Source organism: Ictidomys tridecemlineatus, chromosome 8 (assembly GCF_052094955.1).
Source record: "Ictidomys tridecemlineatus isolate mIctTri1 chromosome 8, mIctTri1.hap1, whole genome shotgun sequence".
Classification (NCBI taxonomy): Eukaryota; Metazoa; Chordata; class Mammalia; order Rodentia; family Sciuridae; genus Ictidomys; species Ictidomys tridecemlineatus.
The window spans coordinates 119,498,908-119,511,740 of record NC_135484.1 but is presented as its reverse complement, the minus strand read 5'-3'; the positions used below and the strand labels follow the sequence as shown (position 1 = coordinate 119,511,740).

At 43.7% G+C, this 12,833-nt stretch overlaps 1 protein-coding gene and 1 non-coding gene across 2 annotated transcripts; both read right to left on the bottom strand.

Annotated features, from left to right (window-relative positions):
- Positions 1–317: 317 nt before the first annotated feature.
- Positions 318–2,677, bottom strand: Ncr3 (natural cytotoxicity triggering receptor 3). The gene is given in 3 exon segments (XM_040283630.2): positions 318–698; positions 701–916; positions 2,674–2,677. Coding segments are annotated over 3 exon segments (345 nt in total). The 3' UTR covers positions 318–573.
- A 3,033-nt stretch (positions 2,678–5,710) lies between these two features.
- On the bottom strand, positions 5,711–5,814 carry LOC120889392 (small nucleolar RNA U13). Its single transcript, XR_005733295.1, has one exon. It is a non-coding gene; the product is annotated as a small nucleolar RNA U13 (small nucleolar RNA).
- Positions 5,815–12,833: the final 7,019 nt, after the last annotated feature.

The following is a 12,833-nucleotide window of genomic DNA, read 5'->3' as shown; positions in this document are numbered from 1 at the left end:
AAGGGGAAGAGAGTTAAGAACCAGGGGGAGCAGATTTGGGCATCTGGAAAATTAAGAAGAAAATATACAAGACTCTAAAGGAGGAGGTAGTTATGGGGCAGAGAAGGATATATTGGGGTCTCTTGAAAAGGGTCAGAGATCACTAGGATCTGGAATCATTCCTCAGAGGCCACCCAAGGAATGGCAGCATGTCCCCATGTGATAGTGGCCTGGTGGGAGAGATGAAAGGAGCCATTCAGTGCCCCAACACTGAAGCTCTCCTCTTCATAAGAACCCCGGCCGCACGCATGCAAGGCGAGCGCGCTACCGCTTGAACCACATCCCCAGCCCATCCTCCTCCAGTTCTTACTGCCCCTCCTATCCCTCCATTATTGCTCCAGGCTCCATACTCACATTTGCTCTGGTAAGAGAGGGTGCTGCCATGGAGAGAAAACCAAAGGCATAGAATCCAGCCTGAAGGAGGAACACTGTGCTTATCTTTAGCCCATGAGGTCCTGCATGAGGGCAATGGAGAGGAAGGGGCTTAGTTAACAAGGGCAGGGGGAGGATTCCTGATTTCCAGGGACATTCCAGTCAAGGAGGTCCTGCCTCCGCATGCCTTATTGTCTCTGCCAGCAGCTGAGTCCTATTGCCTGTGCCAACATCCAGGCCCAACACCTCCACCCTGCACACATAGACGCCAGCATCTTGGCCTTGGTGTCCTAGATGTGCAGCTCAGCCTGGAGGTTACAGAGGAATTGGGAAAAAGAAAGGGGAACCAGGCGGTCCCTGAACTATGGGGTTCTGTTCTTCACTTCCTTCGCAGGGGCCACCTTGTCTTGGTACCATGTGACAGAGCCAATGGCTGGTCTCCCTCTGCTGGCATTGAAGGAGCAGGGCGGGAGGGCTGCAGAGAACACCCAGAGAATACAGGATCCTGGGGACAGAGAGAAAATCCAGAGATGCCTCTCTAGTTTCTCCAAGAGAAAAGAGCTTGGAGTGAATGTCCCAACTGTCCCTCTTTGTAAGGCACACAGACACATGCTTTGAGTGTCTCATTAAATCTTTCCCTCTTTACTAGTTTACTAATTCCTTTTTTAGGGGGCGGGGGTACCGGGGATTGAACTCAGGGGCACTCGTCCACTGAACCACACCCCCAGACCTATTTTGTATTTTATTTAGAGACAGGGTCTCACTGAGTTGCTTAGTACCTTGCTAAATTGCTGAGGCTGGCTTTGAACTTGTGATCCTTCTGCCTTCACCTCCCGAGCTGCTGGGATTACAGGTGTGCACCACCGCACCCCGATAATTTAATTTCTTAACATTGTTTATTAAATCATTTTTCAAAGTCTTTCCCATTCCAATTCTCACCCTCACCCTCTCCAACTGCCTTCACAAAGGACTTGTCTTGCTGAATTTATGCTTCCATGGTGCAATTGCAACTCAGTATTGAATGTGGCTGCCTAGCTAACTAATATCATCATGATATTATTTCAGGAATTACTTTAGTACTAATAACATTCCATAATAGTAAACCATCTTTGCTATGTTTTTTGTTAGAGCATTAACTAATTAAATTTCCAGGTGAAGACATAGCTGAGATTGGTTGAAATCCTCATTGAACTTGTCCATATTGATTAATTAAATCAATTATTAAAATCTCCAATTAAATTATCTAATTAGGGAAAAATTTCCCCCATCATTCTATTTCAGTGATTCTCAAACCTGACTGTGTATGGGAATTCCCCTAAATTACCTGTTTGTACTTTTTTTTTTTTTCCCCTTGAGCTGAATTTCACTCTATTGCCTAGGCTGGCCTCAAATCCCTGGGCTCAAGGGATCCTCCCCATTCAACCTCCTGAGTAATTGGGACTACAACGCACACACATGCCAAAGTCTTTGTTGAAATAGATTCCTTGGTTGGCCCCTAGAGTCTGGACAGAGGCCTAAGAATTTGCCTTAGGTTCCCAGGTGGCTGAAGCTGAGAATGGAATCTACACCTAAAAAGCCCTGTATTTAGTTAACTAATATGCCTGATAGTTAAGCAATCTCTGTTAATTAAAATAGGTTTCACTAAAAAAAAGTATGTTAGACTTAATTAGGACTCCTGAACTCCTAATTATATATCCAGATCCTAACTAATAAGCCTAGATTAATACACTTCTTAAACATCAAATGAAAATCCTACAAAAAAGACAAACCAAAATTCTGGTCCTTTCCTTCCTTCTTTCCTTGCAGCCGTTTTTACTGGTTCTTTCAACTTTATCTTACTAGGAAGGTAACTGAGAAGAAAAGGTCTCTGGCATGGAAATTTAGAATAACACTTGCAGTAAGCCAGAGACCTAGAGGGGCTGTGAACCTACTGTCTACTGGCATCAGCTAACAGAGGTGAGGGGAAGTGCCCACAGCTCCCCTCAGGGCACAAGGTTCAGCCCTACCAAGCTTGCTCCCCTAGGGCATCTAAGTCCAGCCTCCCCATAGCCTCCTCCTCCCAGCCCCACACCCCTAAGAGTCCTGAGCAAATACCCTGTCATTTGGATAGACCATAATAAAGATGAGCAATTGCGTCCAGGCCATGTTGAAGGATGCTCCAGTTGTTGAGGAGAACCTGGGTGGAGGTCCTCAATCACTTGTGGTCAGATCTTTAGTCACCAGATGGAGGGTAGAAAGCTTTTTAGGACAAACAGAACTCACGCATCACTTGCTAAGGACCTGACTGCCTGGGACCTTGGGTACCAAATGCATGCCTCCCTGAGGAAAGAAGATGCTGCAGGTGAAGATGTCTGGAACTCTGGGAGGTGGGGCACTTGGCCCACATGCAAGGAGTAGGGTGGAGCTTAGATGGCTGGTAGCCCAAGGGTGGGTGAGACCAGGATGTGGTTCCCTCCGCTTCTGAGGTTCAAGAAGACCAACCCTTTACTCAGAATAAGCCTCCAGCAGCCCTACTGGGCCCCAAAGCTAACCTCCTTCCCCTCGCCCTTGCTCAAGTTTGCCCAAGCCCATCATTGCCCCCAATTCCTTCCCTGAACTCTGGCCCCCCTTCCCCCCAGGACTGCCCTGGGATTTGTATAAATGAGAGGATTAGAGAAGCAAGCTGATTGATGATAGGTGGCGGGCACCAGGGACATTGTGGAGAAGCTACATTTACATAGCCTGTTTTACTCTGATAGTGTTGATTGGGTGGTTTGGCAGAAGAGTGAGTGCTGCTGATGGAGTTTGGACTCATTCATATTCAGATCTCCATTACAGGAATCCACTCCTACCGGAGGTCTGTTTATCTGCCTTCTATACAGGCTTACCCACTGGGAAATCCACTCTGTATTTTACAGACACAAATGAAAGACACATCACATAACACATAACTTTGAGTTTATATAGGGATTAGTACAAGAGTATGCCACACACCTGGTTATGTATACTGCACATAACACAGCATTCAGAAAACAAGCATTACATGTAATATGTCAGGTGGAACCTTTTTAAACTGTAAGCATGTATTGATTGATTGATTCATTGGTGCTGGGGATTGAACCCAGGGCCTCATACATGTGAGTCAAGCACTCTTACCAACTGAGCTATACCCACAGCCCCTATTTCTAGTTCTATTTTGAAATGTGTTCTTAGATATGTTGCCACCTATCACTGCAACTCAGAGCTTTCTTTTAGAGAAGCAGTAACCTCAGGGGTAAAAATGCTGGCTTGGAACAGGCTGGGTTCAAATGCCAGCTCCCTCACAAACTAGTAACATAATCTTGAACACATAGTTTAACCTCCCTGAGCCACCTGGACAACCACACATGCCACAGAGTCTGAGAAGTATGGAGTCAGTCATTGTTCAGCAATGGAAAAGCCACCTCCCAGGGCATCTAACTGGACCATGTGGGACTGAGATGCCTTAGCAAGGCAAGAGCTGCCCCCTGCTGGTTACAGGGCATGAGAGACGTGAGACTTCATGGTGGTTTTACTCCTCTGGGCCTCATTTCCAGTTTCTTCCCTGTCCCTTACTTTATCTTCTTCTATCAACCCCCAAACCCACCCCAAAAAGTCAATGTGGAGAAAATTATCTCTTCTACTTCAACTGTGAGAAAGCCACAGTTTGGGGAGCAAGGCAAGGTCAACACTAGTGGGGACATGGAATGGGCCACCAGATACTCACATGTGGAAGTATTCCATGTCCCAGGTCCACGTGGCTTAGAAGCCGAGGCAGGCTAAGTTGGAGTCCCAGTTCCACTACTTACATATCTGTAAAATGAGAGTCTCTCCTGTAAACTCCCAGATCCCTCTGCATCAGATGTTCAGTGTACAGTGATTCAGATTTCCCCAGTCCTGGGATAAGGTGATCAGGGTTATTGCTGAGACTGAACTCAAGGATGTCTCCTTCTCTCTACCCAAGACCTCCAAACCATTCATCATAGCTTGGAATACTGTGGATTCTAAATACAGTACTTAGGGGTTTTTTTCTTTAGTTCATTTAGAATAAATCCCGTTATGTGTAAGGATTTGAGGACCCCTTCAAATAACTTTGAGAACTTGTAGGGAAGTGTAACCTGCAGGATGGGAACTACTAGGTTAATCCGCTTGGTGGACACAAGGATGGAATTTTTCAAAAGAAAACTCTTGCTGAGATCTGACTTAGTGGTAGAGTGCTTTCCTGGCATGCCCTGGGTTTGAGATCTAGCACGGCAAAAAAAAAAAAAAAAAAGAAAGAAAGAAAAAACAGCTGTGGCCTGGTTGGAGGATGGGCAGGAGTGAATTTCCTCTGGCTAAGTTCCTGTCAATGATTGTCAGCTAATGAATGGCTCTCAGATTGTCACACTTTCTACGCCTGAAAACAGCTTCTCTTCAAGGTTCACAGCATCTGATTCTACCACTTTCCGTCTTGCCTTTTGGCTGTCAGCATCCCTCAGGCCTGAGTCCCCCCATATTCCTGTACTTTACACACACTCCTGTATCTTCACACCATCCTCCTATTGCAGAACTCCCTCACGTTCATAAAGAGTTGCACTTGAGCCTGGTGAGGTGGTACACACCTGTAATCCCAGCAGCTCTGGAGGCTGAGGCTGGAGGATCGAGAATTCAAAGCTCGCCTTAGCAACCTCAGAGCGCTGAGCAACTTAGTGAGACTCTGTCTCTAAATAAAATACGAACTAGGGCTGGGAATGTGTCTCAGTGAGCCTCTGAGTTCAATCCCCAGTATAAAAATGTAGGGAGGGCCTGGGGATGTGATTCAGTGGTAAAACACCCCTGGGTTCAACTCCCAGTATCAAAAAAAAATTTTTAAAGAGCTTCACCTGACTTTTCATCTTCCTATTAGTGGACTTAATGCCCACAAAAACGACATTTTTAACATTAATATAGCATAGATTTAAGTGAAGAGTTTGATGACCCTTGACAAATATATATGCCCATGTAAACCACGTTGCAGTTCCCAAAAGCCCAGCAAATCCCCCATTCCCCTTTCTGGTCAATCCATATCCCCTCCCAGAAGCAACCATTGATTTATCCTTAACTTCACAGTTGCTTCACTTCCTCTACTCTAACCATCAGCTTGACTCTATATGACTTATATCTTATAGCTTGTCACCAGGGAAGCCCCCAAATTCCTGTACCTTACACACACTCCTGTACCTTTACACCATCCTCCTGTTGCAGAACTTTTGTATTGTTTCTCCCATTTTCATTCAACAAATTTGGAGCAAATGCAATGGGTTCACAGAAAGTTTCTCTTTTACATCAGGTGATTCATGTGCCAATATCATAATAGGATTTCAGAATAGCGCATCTCACACAATAGTGTGAAAACCCAACCATCATATTTATGAATCATAAAAGGATCCATCGCCACAGTTTTTTTTTAAAGAGAGAGTGAGAGAGAGAGAGGGGGACAGAGAGAGAGAGAGAATTTTAACATTTATTTATTTTTTCTTAGTTCTCGGCGGACACAACATCTTTGTTGGTATGTGGTGCTAAGGATCGAACCACGCTAGGCGAGCGCGGTACCGCTTGAGCCACATCCCCAGCCCCATAGCCACAGTTTTAATTGCTGCTTATTCTGCTTATTCTCTGAGTTCCCAATCTATATTTCTACCTTCAGCGTCTTTCTTGAGACTAAGCCCAGAATATTTGTCTGTCCTCCTAAATGTTCGATAGGCATTTCAAAATCATCAGTGTCTACCCAAATCATGTCAGCCTCCTAAAATCCCTGTCTCAATGAGTGGAAACTATTCACCCAGGCATTTAAGGTCCCAAACCTGGAATTGATCCTACTATGCCTTCTCCCTCAGTTCCTCCATCCAAACAATCTTCAAGTCCTGTCCATGCTGCCTCTGAAATATATCAGGTGTCTTTCCCCACCTCTTCATTCCCACTGCTGGTTAAGGCCTTTGTCATCTTGGATGAAACCAGTACAATTTTTTCTCTGATAAATAATGTGCAATCTGCTCAGTAGTCTTTCCACTCCTTCTTTGCTGAGCAACAAAGTCCATTCATTTATTCAGCAACACTTTTATTGATATGTTCATTTATATTTACTTCTTCTTTTTTTTTTTTGAGAGATAGCCTTGCTCTGTGATACAGACTGACCTCAAACTCCTCTTTCAAATAGCTAAAACAATAGGTGTGTGCCATTGCATATGGCTTAGTGATGCTTTCAATAAGTGACTTCTGTGGGCCAAACACCCTATTCTTATCTTTCCCTCATTTCTCATGTCTCTGTCTGTCTCACCACCTTTATTCATATCACTTGTTTCTTCTCCATCTTTCTGTCAACACCCTGCATCTGCCTCCATCTCTCTCCCGCGCTTGCTCTCTCTCTCTCTCTCTCTCTCTCTCTCTCTCTCTCTCTCTCACACACACACACACACACACACACACACACACACAGTCCCCATCTCTCTCCACACCTCTTTTTGCATCCCCATCTTTCTCCATGTTTTTTCTTCCATCCCTCCTCATTAGCACACTTTCTCTGACCCTATCTTCCTTGCTCTCCTTCTCCCCCATTTCTCCTTGTTGAGAGAGTGAACAAGGCCAGCAGTGAGATACTCATCTCTTCCATCTGGGGCCCTTTGCCTCTCCACTGAGAAGGCATCCTTGACTCTACCAGGCTGCTTGGCACATGTCAGGAAAATTTAAAAACACATTTCTAATTCTTTTTTGGGGGGAACTAGAGATTGAAATCACTTCTCTACAACTGAGTCACATCTCAGCCCTTTTTATTTTCTATTTTATTACAGAGTCTCACTAAGTTGCTGAGGCTGGCCATGACCTTGTTATCCTCCTGCCTTAACCTCCTAAGTCATTGGGAAGATAAGCATGGGCTACCATGCACAATTCATGTAGGTTTTTAAATTTCAAAATACAGCTGTCATCCCATTGACTCAGGAGGCTGAGGCTAGAAAATCAAAAAATTTAAGGCCTATATGGACAATTTAGCAATGCCCTCAGGATAAAAAAATAAATAAAAAAGGTGGTAGAGCAGCCCTGGGTTCAGTCTCTAGCAGGGCCAGTGAGCATGTGCATGCACACGCACATGCACACACACACACACACACACACAAATAATAATAAAATAAAATAAGCTATCTTTGAAGTTATCTACTTCCAAGACTGAGGATGTGGCTTAGTGGTAGAGTGCTTGCCTAGTATGAGTAAGGCTCTGAGTTGGACCCCCAGCACCACAATAAAATAAAATCCCATTCTAAATAATTTAAATGCTTTTAATATTTTAATAATTTAAATGCATTTAATATTTTCTGTCTAGAGAAAATATCTCTCTTTAGAGAAAATATCTGTTTAGAGAAAATATTATAGTGGAATTTAAAATATTTTGAATTTTGAATTGAATGACAGAGATAATACTGCCTATTAAAAATGTGGGATGTAGGACTGGGGCTATAGCTCAATGGCAGTGTTAGCTTAGCATGCGCGAGGCAATGGGTTCAATCCTCAGCACCTCATAAAAATAAACAAATAGGGCTGGGATTGTGGCTCAGAGGTAGAGCGGCTCACCTAGTACAGGTGGGACCCAGGTTTGATCCTCAGCACCACATAAAAATAAATAAATAAATAAAGGCATTGTATTGTGTCCATCTACACCTAAAAAACAAATATTAAAAAAAATAGTTAAAAAAATAAACAAATAAAATAAAGGAATTTTGTCCATCTACAAATGAGATGGATAAAAAAAGGAAGGAAGAGACAGACGAACTGGCGATGTAGCTCAGGGGTAGAATGCTTGCCTAGTATGTGGAAAAAATGTTTCTTTTTGAAATGGCTTTGTATTTTTCTGCTGTTTCTTGCCTCCTGCTCCCATTCATAGTCTCCTGTTACCTGTAGTCCCTTCTCTGAGTAGTTGTATTTCTGATGTGTGGCCTGCTTTCATTGCTAAGATGATAAGTTTTGTTTTTCTGTTCATGATGGAATTTGGGGCTGAATTTCCATCTGCTTTTAGCACTACATTTCTGATAAGTTTCATTGTTTTTTTTTTCTCCCCCCCCCCTTTTTTTTTTTTGGTATTGGGGATTGAAGCCAGGGTATTTAAACTCTGAGCCCCATCTCCAGCCCTTTTTATTTTTTATTTTGAAACAGGGCCTCGCTAAGTTGCTGAGGCTGGCCTCAAACTTGCAATCCTCCTGCCTCACCTTCCAAAGTCGCTGAGATTATGGGTGTGCACCACCGCACTCGGCTCTCCTGATTAGTTGTACAGAAGTTTTAGTCATTTCTTTTTGCTACTCATACTTAAATGGTAGATTTTTCTGAATGATTAGCAGGAGAGCCTTGTAAAGGGTAGGAGAGGATTCAGAACAGCTTTCCTGGTTTACAAATTCAAAGACTCTTTTGCTACAATACTGAGTTTATTTCCTTAAAACCTGGCACGTTTGTATAGCCAGTACTTGCTCTGCTTCTGCAAACCTTTCCATGCTTCTGTGTTTCACAGCAGGTCCCACAGACTGTTATCACCCCATACACCTAAAAAGATGCACTTTGTGAAGGATTTTCACTCTGTATTCAAAGAATTTTGCTAGCATGTTCTGAGATCTGCCATTTCTGGTTCCCTCTGGGCATTTTAATCATTCTCTCTCCACCTACCCAGTCTTTCCTCTATTCTAGCAACCCTGCTCTCGATTTTTCCTTCTGAGGGTGAAGCCTTTCCTCCCAGGAATGAGTAGGTACTTGCCAATACTGCAGTCACCAGGACCCTTCAGTGCAGCTCTTCTCTGCTGCACTGTTGGGAACTGCCTGCCCAACTTGGATTTTAGACACACATATACATAATTTGGAATTTGTAGCTTCTGTGCTTCTCAGCTTTACTGAAAATGGTGTGTTTGTCCATTCTCTTCATTGCTCTATATGGATTCCAGGAAACAAGGGGGAGATTTAAAAATAAACTGCTGTCACATTCCTCTCAAAGCCCTACATGGAGACTTTGTAGACAAGGAAAAGCTTCTGGCAATGGCAGCAGGTGAATTGGTTTGGGTTCTACAGGCTGTGCCCTGAAGGCTCTGAACCCTGACTTATTTTCCTACTTCAGTAACAGCTGCTCAGTAACCACACTCCAGCAGTGCTACAGACATCAGGATATCCTTTTGTTCATTTACAACAAGAAACTGCACTGCAGAGATCTATTTCTTCCCAGCCCCTTGTTCTCCTTCCAGATACACACAAGCACTGTGTCAATCAGGGTTCCACAGGAAACAGCACCCACAAATTAGGACAATTGGAAGAAGGCATTTTATTTACAAAGGTGTGGGTGACTGCTGGGAAACGCAAGGGATAGTGCTACCCTGGCCCAAAGGAAGGAAAAGAGAGGGAAGTTCCAACAGGGGTTCTGACTTATTTGGTGCCACACATCCCTTTGGCATTCTAGTAAAGCACAAAATATATAATATAGAAACCAAAATAGACCCAGTGAATTGCATTCCACTTACCAAAATATTAACAAAACCCTGCAAACTTGCAATAGAATAAATCATGTACTTCTTTATTGCCATATTAAATAAAAGATAACATTTGAAACCCAGGCAAGTTGAAGTTTAAATTTAATAAAGACATATCAGTACAAAAGATGTTGTTGCTTAGCTTGAATAAGATCTTTAAACTGTGAAGTGGACTTTGACAAAGCAAAAAACAGACATAGGACAGTTTCACAGCTCATGTGAAATCTCTCTTCTGGGCTACTGAAACCCAGAAGACAGTTGTAAGAACTGTTCCTGAGGTAGGGTCTAGAGAGGAGTATGGTGCTTAATTGAGGTTTAGGTATGCCTGAGGTAACCTTGTGGGGAGACAGCCAGGGGGATGGTTACTCCAAGCTAGTGTGTTCCCTTCCAGTGCATTCTCTTCTTGTAGGCACACTCTGTGGGACCTAACTTTAAATAGCAGTCCCCTGGAGAGCACAAAATCATAACAAGGGCCCTTAGCAACACAGGGCACTGACAAAGTAGCTCTAATCTCATAGGATTCCAGTGGTTCCCTTTTTGGAACTAAGTCAGCATTCTGTCCCTACTCCTGAGCAGCCCCAGCACCCAATGACAGGTCCTTAAGCTATGTTAGTACCTTCAGGCAATACCTGGAAAGCCCTGCAAGCTCAGGAACTGCTCTATTTCTTCAGGATATCTGCTCTCAAATTTAAGTGTATATCAGAAGCAAAAGACACACATAAAAAAATCTATTGTTGATCTGGGTGCAGTGGCGCATGCCTTTAATCTCCGTGCTTTGTGAGCCTGAGGCAGGAGGATTGATTGCAAGTTCAAAGCCAACCTCAGCAATTTAGTGAGTCCTAAGCAATTCAGCTGAGGCAGGAGGATCACAAGTTCATGGTCAGTCTCAAAATAAAACTTTTAGAAAGAACTGAGAAAAATGGGTTGGGGTTGTGGCTCAGTGGTAGAGCACTTGCCTAGCATGTGTGAGGCACTGGTTTCGATTCTCAGCACCACATATAAATAAATAAATAAATAAATAAATAAATATAAACAACTAATATATATGTGTGTGTGTATGTGTGTGTGTGTATAAAGATCTGAGAGCTGGGCATGGTTGTGCACACCTGTAATCCCAACAGCTTGGGAGGCTGGCAAGGCACTAAGCAACTCAGTGAGACCCTGTCTCTAAATAAAATACAAACTAGGGCTGAGGATGTGGTTCAGTGGTCGAGTGCCTCTGAGTTCAATCTCTGGTTTAAAAAAAAAAAAAAAGATCTGAGAAAAAATTAAAAAGGCCTGGGGATGTAGTTTAGTGGTAGAGTGCCCTGGGTTCAGTCCCCAGTGCCTTGGGTTCAGTGGTAGGGGGTGGGGGCTTTCGGCCCTCCCTCCCACCAATGGCTGTGTTTTAATCAGTCTTGTCTGTGTGATGAAGCCTCCATAAATACTCAAAAGGATGGGGTTCAGAGAGCTGCCAGGTTGGGGAACACATGGAGGTGACGGGAATGTGGCATGCCCCATGCCTAGGGAAGACATGGAAGCTCCCTACTCCTCTCCCAGTACCTGCCCTATGCATCTCTTCTATGTCCTGAGTTGTATCCTTTATAACAAATCAGTAAACATAAATAAAGTGTTTCCCCGAGTTCTGTGAGCCATTCTAGCAAATTATTGACCTCAAGGAGCGGGTCATACCCTCCTCTAGTTTGTAGCTGACTGGCCAGAAGTATAAGAGGTAGAAACTTGTGTTGGGCACAGTGGCCCATGCCTGTATTCCCAGAGGCTTGGGAGGCTGAGGCAGGAGTATCGCAAGTTCAAAGCCAGCCTCAGCAAAAGCGAGGTGTTAAGCAACTCTGTGAGACTCTGTCTCTAAATAAAATACAAAATAGGGCTGGGGATGTGTGTCAGTGGTGAGAGCCCCTGAGTTCAATCCCCAGCACCCCCCCAAAAAAAAGAGGTGGAAACTTGTAATTAGCATCCTAACTGGGGGTGAGGGGTCTTATGGGATGAAGCCCTTTGACTTGTGGGATTGGTAGATAGTATCAGAACTGAATTAAATTGTAGGACACCAAAGTATCCAACAAAGAATTGGAGAATTGGTTGGTGTGGGGGGAATCCCACATGAAGTGTTATGAACATCAAGATAAATTGTGTAGGGCTGGGGATATGGCTCAAGTGGTAGTGTGCTTACCTAGCATGTGTGAAGCACTGGGTTCAATTCTCAGCACCATGTAAAAATAAAAATTAAAAAAAAAAGATATTGTGTCCACCTAAAACTAAAAATGAATATTTAAAAAAAAGATAGTGTATTTTTCCTTTTTACTCTTAAAGCCACACAACTTGTTCCCTCACCTCTTTGAAATCTGCTTAAATATCACTTTCTCAGAGAAACCTTCACTGCTTACTCTATTCAAAACTACACTCTACACATGGCATTTTTATCCTCCGTCCCTACTTTTCCTCCTTCACCTTTAATATATTTCTTTATACTTATTGTTTTCCTTCCCCAATTTGACTGACTATGAGGACAAGAGTTTTCATTTGTTTGGTTCAGCAGCCCTGGAACATGCATGGCATATAATAGGCAGGCACTCAATAAATGTTTGAATAAATGCATGAATAGAGAAGCAAATTGCCCCAAGCGGGCAGAGAGAGCACTGGGAGGGCAGGGGCTGAGTCTCTCTGAAGCTGCTACAAAGGGAACTCAAGAAGTCAAGAGTCCACCCCAGCATCCCCACCCCATCTCAGTCAGGAAGAGGCAGTGAGAAGTGAAAATTCAGCTATGAAGCAGAAGTAGCTGAGAAGACAGCAGCAGGAAAGGGGTCTACATCAGTACTGGGACAGGGTGGTGGGGCCCAGGGCAAGGACTCTGGACAAGGAGAACTCAGTGAGGGGGATGCTGTCTTCTCATTTTCCTGAAAGTGAAGAGTCGAAGAGTAG